At 47.8% G+C, this 8,564-nt stretch overlaps 2 protein-coding genes across 2 annotated transcripts; one reads left to right on the top strand and one right to left on the bottom strand.

Annotated features, from left to right (window-relative positions):
- Window positions 1-2,555: 2,555 nt before the first annotated feature.
- On the top strand, window positions 2,556-4,932 carry MED11 (mediator complex subunit 11). Its single transcript, XM_006102773.3, has 3 exons — window positions 2,556-2,731; window positions 2,947-3,077; window positions 3,717-4,932. Exons 1-3 carry the CDS (start codon window positions 2,647-2,649, stop codon window positions 3,852-3,854), a joined length of 354 nt encoding a protein of 117 aa, XP_006102835.1. The 5' UTR covers window positions 2,556-2,646; the 3' UTR covers window positions 3,855-4,932.
- CXCL16 (C-X-C motif chemokine ligand 16) lies at window positions 4,527-8,434 on the bottom strand. Its single transcript, XM_006102772.2, has 4 exons — window positions 8,114-8,434; window positions 7,718-7,812; window positions 5,233-5,655; window positions 4,527-4,790 (listed from the first exon to the last, which is right to left on the bottom strand). The coding sequence occupies exons 1-4, from the start codon at window positions 8,167-8,169 to the stop codon at window positions 4,723-4,725; spliced, it is 642 nt and encodes a 213-aa protein (XP_006102834.2). The 5' UTR covers window positions 8,170-8,434; the 3' UTR covers window positions 4,527-4,722.
- Between the last annotated feature and the right edge of the window lie 130 nt (window positions 8,435-8,564).

Raw genomic sequence — 8,564 nt, 5'->3', positions numbered from 1 at the left:
ATCTCCTTTCTTTAGCTTTACTTGCTGGGAGAGTTCCTCAATTTCTCTTTAAACCCTTTTGCTAGGTTTTTCATTCCTTCCCTCGGGGTTTTACTTTTCAATTGTGTTTCCTTAGATGCAATCCTTTATTATAGTATCTCTTATGTAAAAGTATCAATAGTTTTCTTTTTCCTTAAGTTTTACTTTGTCTATGGACAAAGTTGGGACCTGCCAACTATGGGTTTCACCATGGGGCGATCTGGCTAAGTGCTTTGTTGGGGGACCCCTGGTGTTAATACTCTGAAGTGTGTTCTCTCACTAGTCAGATTCCCCAGATAAGAGCCTTCCAGTCTCTGATCTGGATGGCAGAGTTCAAGAAACCACCACTCAGTAAATAAACTTTCACTTCTCTATTTTCAATACAACTGTTCCCAAATATCCTTCATGCTGAAGACCCTCTGTTTTCCATCTCCAACAAAGAAGTCTCCAGTAATACTATGGGTTGGAGGTGAGTAGTTGCCCAGATATACGGAGTAAAGGAGGAGATGGGAGGGGTCTAATACTTCCAAGAATCCTCCTAATGTTGGTATCACCTACACCCCAGTTGTACATGATGCCAGTAATTCAAGGATATATCAAGTTGCTTCTAAACTTTCTTCACTGATGGTTTAGTTACCACTTCACTGCTAAATCATTTGCCACTGCCCAACCGGTGTGGCTCAGTGGTTGAGGATGGACCGGTGAACCAATTTTTATTCCTGGGTTTGATTCCTCATCAGGGCACATGCTTGGCTTTTGGGCTCCATCCCCACTAGAGGGCGTGCAGGAGGCAGCCGATCAGTGATTCTCTCTCATCATTGATGTTTCTATCTCTCCCTCTCCCTTTCTCTCTCTGAAATCAATTTAAAAAAATTTTTTTTTTAATTTTTAAACATCAGTTGCCATTTATCCTTCTGTTTTTCAGTTTCTATCTAAAACTTTGCTATTAACTCCTCTTTCTTTTTGACCTCTTTATGAAATCCCCTATTGTTATTATTATTATTATTATTATTATTAATCCTCACTGGAGGATTGATTTCTAGACAGAGTGGAAGGGAGAGAGGAGGGGGGAAGAGAGTCCCCTATTGTTATTTTGATATTTTTCCATTGTTTTTTAAAATATATTTTATTGATTTTTTACAGAGAGGAAGGGAGAGGGATAAAGAGTTAGAAATATCGATCAGCTGCCTCCTGCACACCCCCTACTGGGGATGTGCCCACAACCAAGGTACATGCCCTTGACCAGAATCGAACCTGGGACCCTTCAGTCCCCAGACTGACGCTCTATCCACTAAACCAAACCGGTTAGGGCTCCATTGCTTTTTAGAGAGAGTGGAAGGGAGGGGGAGAAACAGAGAGAAACATCCATGTGAAAGAGACACGTCCATTGGTTGCCAACCAGGGCCAGGGATCTAGCCGGCAACGAAGGTATATGCCCTTCATTGGAATCTAACCCAGGACCTTTCTTACTGGGAGCCAACACTCTATCCACTGAGCCAAACCAGCTGGGGCTAGATTCCCTCAAGTTTAACTGAAAGTCTCCATTCACAGGGTTAGTTTGCTAACCCTGTGCAAACTGGTTTCACTCTCAATCTTCCATAATCTGTCAACATTGATCTTTCCAAATGGGTAAATCTGTCATAACACACCTCTTTAAAATCCTTCAAAGGTCCCAAATGTCTTCAGAACACAGTCCAAATTACTTAGCTTGCAAACCTTTTCCGGATCTGTCTCCTCCAGTCTCCCCAGCCACACCTTCCATTCAAGCCAAACTGAACCCCTTGCTGTCCCTTCAAATGCGCTGGACCCCTTCACGCACGAGGCACCAGGCGCTTGCCTGTGCCAGTTCCTTTTTCCTCTTTAAACAGGTAGATACCTGGTTAACTCTTTAGATTCCGTTCAAGCAGCACTTCCGCCCGGAGGCCTTTCTCTGTGCTCCTGGTGGTGCACCCGGGGCATAGCTCCAACAAAACGCCTATGCCATTTCGCGGGAGAGTCCATCTCATTCATCTTTGTGAACCTGAGCCCACCACATGATGGAAACCAGAAAGGGAAAGGTGAAAAGGCTGAAATAAGCCAGCTTCTGAGAACAGACTGATAGTCGGTCTTTCAGCTGGGCTCCCGTCCAGGAGGAAGCGCTAGGGCGAATAATGTAACCCTCACCAAGTCAAGCTTTCCCCAGGCCCCAACAGATGGCGGAGCCGGGTGGGCACACAGAGAGAGGTTCCACGGCTGTGTAATCTGGAAGAATATCCCAGAACCCCCACCATCATCCCCTAGCGCCAGCAGACGCTCAATTAATTCTTACAGAAGAAATTAACTATAGACCACAAGATCATGGCGCGAAGGTTTGGCTGGTCAGACCGCCCTGGTTACAGAACGTCCAGCTACAGTCTCCGGCACTGGTAGTCCCGCGGCGGTGGCGCAGGTCTGGGCATGCGCAGAACTCCTGCGCGTTGTAGTTCACCAGGTGAGCCGAGAAAGGCGGGGCTTCGCTGAGCATCCTGGGAATTGTAGTGTCGGCTAGAGATCGCTCTCGGCGCCGGCGGAAACCGACGTGCCCTTCCGGGCTCAAACGCCGCGCTCCGCAAAAGGGGAAAATCCGGTGGGTTCCCCGAGCGACAGACAATGGCTACCTACAGCCTGGCTAACGAGCGACTACGCGCCTTGGAAGACATCGAACGGGAAATCGGCGCCATCCTTCAGAATGCAGGTTCGGGAAACGACGACCGGAAGGCCGAGAGCGAGCCCGAGCCCCGTGCACATGCGCCAACCCGAGATTAGGAGCGGGGATGGGGAAGGATCCTAGGACCTACGTGCTAGTGCTGCGCGGGAGGGTGGGGGGTAGGGGGTAGGGGGTTGAGGGGCTGGCCCTTGGGCGGGGCGGGACTGCCGGTGTCTGAGTAGCCCTGCCCTCTGCCCCTGCAGGTACCGTAATTCTGGAACTTTCCAAGGAAAAAACCAATGAGCGGCTGCTAGACCGACAAGCGGCGGCTTTCACGGCGTCGGTGCAACACGTAGAAGCGGAGCTGTCGGCTCAGATCCGCTACCTAACCCAGGTGGGTGGGTGGTGGGAGGTGCAAGTGCCCACCCAGCTCTCTGCCATAGCCTTAGCCTTAGCCTTCAGAGGGACCCGGCGGAGCCTTGACCTCGGGAGCCAGGCAGGACCAGGCCGCCGGAGCCGGCGCCAAGCCGGGTGAATGACCCTGGCAGGACTCCTCCGTTCCAGGGCTGGTTTCTTCCTCTAGAAGGAAAGGCGGCCTTGCCTATTCACGAGTTTCATCACATGATCCACTAGATAAGGAAGTTCTGGGAGAGGGCTTGTAAACCCAAGGGCCTTTGTCCCTAGAAACTGACCTGAGGAGCCTGAAACCCCAGATAGCTACTTCCTGATAAAAGAGACGGGACTGCGAGGGTTCTGAAGTCATTACAATAGCAACCACTATTTACCAAACTTTTACAATGTACCAGACACGCAGCGTGATCTTATTTAACTGTACAACTCTACGAATTAGTTATTGTCACCCCCATTTTCCAGATGAGGTCATCAGAAGTTAAGTGGTTTGCCCTACGTCATCCAGCTACCATGTGGTATGAATTCAAACTCTGGAAAGAAATGAGACAAGAGACCCGATGTCTTGTTGGGGAGATGGATGGGGGGAGGGGAGGCTTCATTGACCAGTTGAAATGTCCTCTAGGTGGCCACAGGGCAGCCCCACGAGGGCTCCAGCTACTCTTCAAGGAAGGACTGTCAGATGGCACTAAAGCGAGTGGACTATGCTCGCCTCAAGCTCAGCGATGTGGCCCGAACCTGTGAGCAGATGCTGGAAAACTAAGCCAAGTAGGCCGAGAGACATCTTGGAGGCAGATCACCACCTGCCCCCCGGGACAGAACCTGGAGACCTGTAGATTGAGGAGCGCAGGCTGCCATGCATGCCCTGCTGGTCATATATGAGGACAAAGAGGCAAAAGGTGGGAATGGAGAACTTTAAGCCCACGTCTGCCTGCGACTCTGTGCTGGCTCCTCTAGCAGGTGCTCCTGCTCTAACATCACCAAAGTCCTCACAAGCTCAGACAGGAGATAAAGAGTCAGTCACCCAACCCACTTGCTCAGATACTTCATGTCCTTGTTCCCTTCCGCAGACTTGACCCAATGAAGACACATTCTTCATTGGAAGAGAGAAAACAGGAACTAAGGGTTTTGATAATGAAAAACAACAACAATAAAGACAGTGAGCTCAGACTGAGACTGGGGCATATATGAGTGACACAAGGGATTGAGGAAGTAAATCCAGCCTGGATGGCAGCTGGTGGCTGCTGAGGGAGGGTGGGAAAACCCAGGCCTTAAGTGTGGGGTCAGGGGAGGAAGCAGGTGAGGGCTAAAGTTGGTGTGGTATAGAGAGAGACTTTGGGGGAGCGGGGTACCATCAGCAGAGAAGCTGAAGCCAGGAATCATGGTAAAGGGGCAAGGGCATGAGGCCAATGTACACAGAAAGAAGAGTCAATAATTAGAAAAATACTTTTTAGTAAAAATAATATACATTCAGAATTTTACACAATGTAAAGACAAAAAGAAAGTTCTAACAGAGGGCAGTGGCTGGTGTTAAACAGTAACAGATATGTACAGAGTGCCTACTATGTGCCAGAGAGATTGTTCCAGTTTATTAAATGTTTATGGTAGTGGATAAATCACATTTTCTACTCTCACAAGCTTCCATTCTTAGCCCAACTGTTGGAATATGATGCCACAGGTATACATTGAAGCTGCAAATCTAGAAAATTGAGGGATGAGCTCTGAGATCAAGAGTAGTTGGGGTGGGGAAGTGATAGGTTGAGTTAGAGAATCAGACTCCAAAACATTTAATCAGACAATCTGGTACACAGTAGGTACTCAATAAAGATTTGTGAATTAAATGGATGGCTTCTACTTTCTACCCCTTCATCCCCCACTAGTCTGCTCTAGCTGCCATCTTCTTGGTGTTTCTTGGCTTTGAAGGCCAAGCACTGGTCCCAGGGCCCATGGTGGCTTCCCTCCCTCCTTCCCCATTCTGTATTCTGGCTGACTCTTCTCTCATGACTTACAGTCCATGGTGCAGATAACCTTCATATTTGCCTGCCTGGGGTGGGTTTCCAGCTATCTGGAAGCCACTGGGATCAGGATTCCTGCCAGGGAGGCTCTGGTCCCCAATGGAGGGCTTCAGAGATCCACTTTACCTGGAGAGTACTGCGGTGACTGCTTACTTCTCCTCTTACACACCACACAGAAAAGGGCTCCAATGAGGAAGAAGACAATGCCCAAGAGAGACAGCACTGCTGGCACCATGACACGTGACCCAGCTGTAGGACCCACATTTTCTTCCAACTGCTTCTGGTTCGCCCCAGCTTCAGGCCCAGCCTGTACACTGTGGCCCACAGAGGAAGTAGTGGTTTCATGGGAGTGGATGAGCTTTTTGTCCAAGGACAGTGTTCCTACTGGAAGCGTAGGCTGCTGGGTAGACTGCAGAGTGAGTGGCAGGTACGTCTGAGCAGGGGTGTCCGTGACTGCAGGTGCCCCTTCAGTGGACTCTGGAATCTGGGTGCTGGGGGGAGGTGAATGCTCCTGCTGGACCAATCTCCCAGAGTAAGCATGACCACATTCTGGAAAGGCAACAAGTGAGGAATCATGATTATGAGGAGACGGGGTCAAGAAGCAGATAGAGGGAAGGGTAGTGGGTCAAGGGGAATATCAGGGGAACAGCTGAACACCAGGGGAGAGGTGAATGGTGGGGGAGAAGGAAGTGAACCAAGTGCAACATGAAACCACTGGAACAGAGGTGTGTTCTGACCTGGGTTGGGCCCAGCCAGTGTTGCTCAGTGGTTGGGTGTCGACACATGCACCAGGAGGTTGCTGGTTCGATTCCCAGTCAGAGCACATGCCCAAGTTATGGGCTTAATCCCTTGAGGCAGCCAATTAATGTTTTTATCTCTCTCTCCCGTCCTCTCTCTAAAAATCAATAAGGTATTTTTAACAAAAGAGCGAGAGAGAGAGACTTGGGTTGGAATCTGTTATGAAGTAGCTGTGTGACCTTGCCCTTGTCTCTTAACCTCTCAGGGACTCATTTGTTTCAGCTGTAAAGTGGGGGTAATTTTAGTAGCAAGGGCCATAGTAGCTGGGAGTATTACATGAAATAATGTAGGCCTATAGAGTTCAAAGGGCAATAAGCTTACCACGTATGCTACACAAGACGACTTTAGGTGGGATGTGAAAAACACTTTGTATTTTAATGCTTGTGTATTTCTTTTAGGAGAAAATACAACCAGTGCATTATATTTATGACTTCACAGATATTACTGCCTAGGGCAAGTTGCTACTTAATTTTTCAAAAGTAGCTTGTGGCCCGGCCAGTGTGGCTCAGTTGGTTGAGCTTCATCCTATGCACCAGGAGGTTGCTGGTTCTATTCCTGGTCAGGGCACATGCCCAGCTTGCAGGCTCAGTCCCCACTAGTGGGTGTTCAGGAGGCAGCCAATCGAGGATGTTTCTATCTCCCTCTCACTAAAATCAATAAAACCATTTTTTTAAAGTGCCTTATGTACACTTAAGATTTATTCATTTCAAAAAAAAGATTTATTCATTTCATTGTGTGTAAATTCTACCTCAAAAGAAAAAAGGAACAATAAAATACTGAATTCTATATGCATGCTGAAATGTTTGGGGGTGAAGTATAGTCATGCCTGCAACTTACCTGGAAATGCATCAAAAAAATAAGGTGGATTGATGATAGAGGATGGATAGACGGATGTGCAATAAAGCAAATACAGTTAAAATGCTGTAAACTCAATATTGTAAAATATAAAATATATTTGCTTTATTATGTACATATATAAAATATGTAAAATAGCCGAAACCAGTTTGGCTCAGTGGATAGAGCGTCGGCCTGCAGACTGAAAGGTCCCAGGTTCAATTCCGGCCAAGGGCATGTACCTGGGTTGTGGGCACATCCCCAGTAGGAGATGTGCAGGAGGCAGCTGATCGATGTTTCTCTCTCATCGATGTTTCTAACTATCTCTCTCCCTTCCTCTCTGTAAAAAATCAATAAAATATATTTTTTAAAAAAATATGTAAAATATAAACATAAAAACTAAGTATTGTAGGATCTAGGTCACTGATGACGAACCTTTTGAGCTCGGCGTGTCAGCATTTTGAAAAACCCTGACTTAACTGGTGCCGTGTCACATATAGAAATTTTTTGATATTTGCAACCATAGAAAAACAAAGATTTATATTTTTGATATTTATTTTATATATTTAAATGCCATTTAACAAAGAAAAATCAACCAAAAAAATGAGTTCGAGTGTCACCTCTGACATGCGTGTCATAGGTTCGCCATCACTGATCTAGGTGGTGGGTATATGGGTGTTTACAATTCTTTCAATTTTTGTATACTGTATGTCTTTAAATTTCCATAAGAGAATGGAAAACAAAAATAGTGTCCTGATTTCAAGGAAAATATTAAGTAAATAATAGCACAGGGTGAACTAGCAAAAAATCATGAAAGTGGTAGTGAATGATGTTTGGTGAACAGGGACTTAGTGAAAGTACTGTGGCCAGCATCAGAATAGGAATGTGAGGACTCACAGGGGAAGGTCTGAGGCGAAGGAAATTACAAGGTGGAGGAGCCCTGGAGACAGAGCCTGGAGAAGAGGGGGAAAGCACTCACCGCTCTGATCAAAGCAGCTGATCAATTCATTCACCCACCGGTCCTTGCTGCCCCCGCATACACTCCAGGACTGTTGTTGGTACTTTAGTTGGAACCTTCGGAGGAACAACCTGGTTTTAGCTTCAGGAGCCCCCCACCCCCCACCCCCTTCCCCACCTCTTTCCTCATTCCAAAGACATGAGGTCACCTCCCAGAGCAACCTGTTTCTGCTGAAGTGGGAATTTCCCAGGAAGGTGAACAGGAAAATGAAAGTGTGGAGAATTAAGGCAAACAACCCAGAGAAGGGTTAGGTGCTCCCAGAAGGAGTTCAAGTTTGACCAGAGAGGGTCCTGGAGGCACCTGGCAAGGAGGGATTGCGCAGGCGCTGACTTTCTTCTCAGGGGTGGGTGGGATTACCTGACATAGCGAGGACAGCGATTATAGGCTTTCAGTAATTTTTGGAAACGTTCCATGTCTTTAACTGTTGGAGAGTCAGAAGAAAAACTTCTATCACAATGACAACTTCCAGCTCTGCTGCCCTCGTTGCCGTCGCCTGTGTGGGACAGAGGAGGTCAAGCACAGGTTCCCAGGCAAGGTGCGCCACCAGCTTGTCACTCATCCTCCAACCCACTGCCCCACTGCAGCCTCTCTCCTAGGCCCGGCCTGATCGCCATGCTCAACCCCACATCACACCCCTAAAAGACTGTTCGTGCCCCAGCCGGTTTATTCGGGCTGCGGGCCGAAGAGGCCCGGGTTTCATTCGGGTCAAGGGCACACACCCCGGTTGCGCCCTGATCCCCCGTAGAGGGTGTGCAGGAGGCAGCCAATTCATTCTCTCTCATCGATATTTCTGTCTCTCTCTTCCTCT

The sequence above is a fragment of the Myotis lucifugus genome, unplaced genomic scaffold (assembly GCF_000147115.1).
Source record: "Myotis lucifugus unplaced genomic scaffold, Myoluc2.0 scaffold_426, whole genome shotgun sequence".
In the NCBI taxonomy this organism is placed as follows: domain Eukaryota; kingdom Metazoa; phylum Chordata; class Mammalia; order Chiroptera; family Vespertilionidae; genus Myotis; species Myotis lucifugus.
The sequence above is the reverse complement of the archived record's forward strand: the minus strand, read 5'-3'. Positions and strand labels throughout refer to the sequence as shown.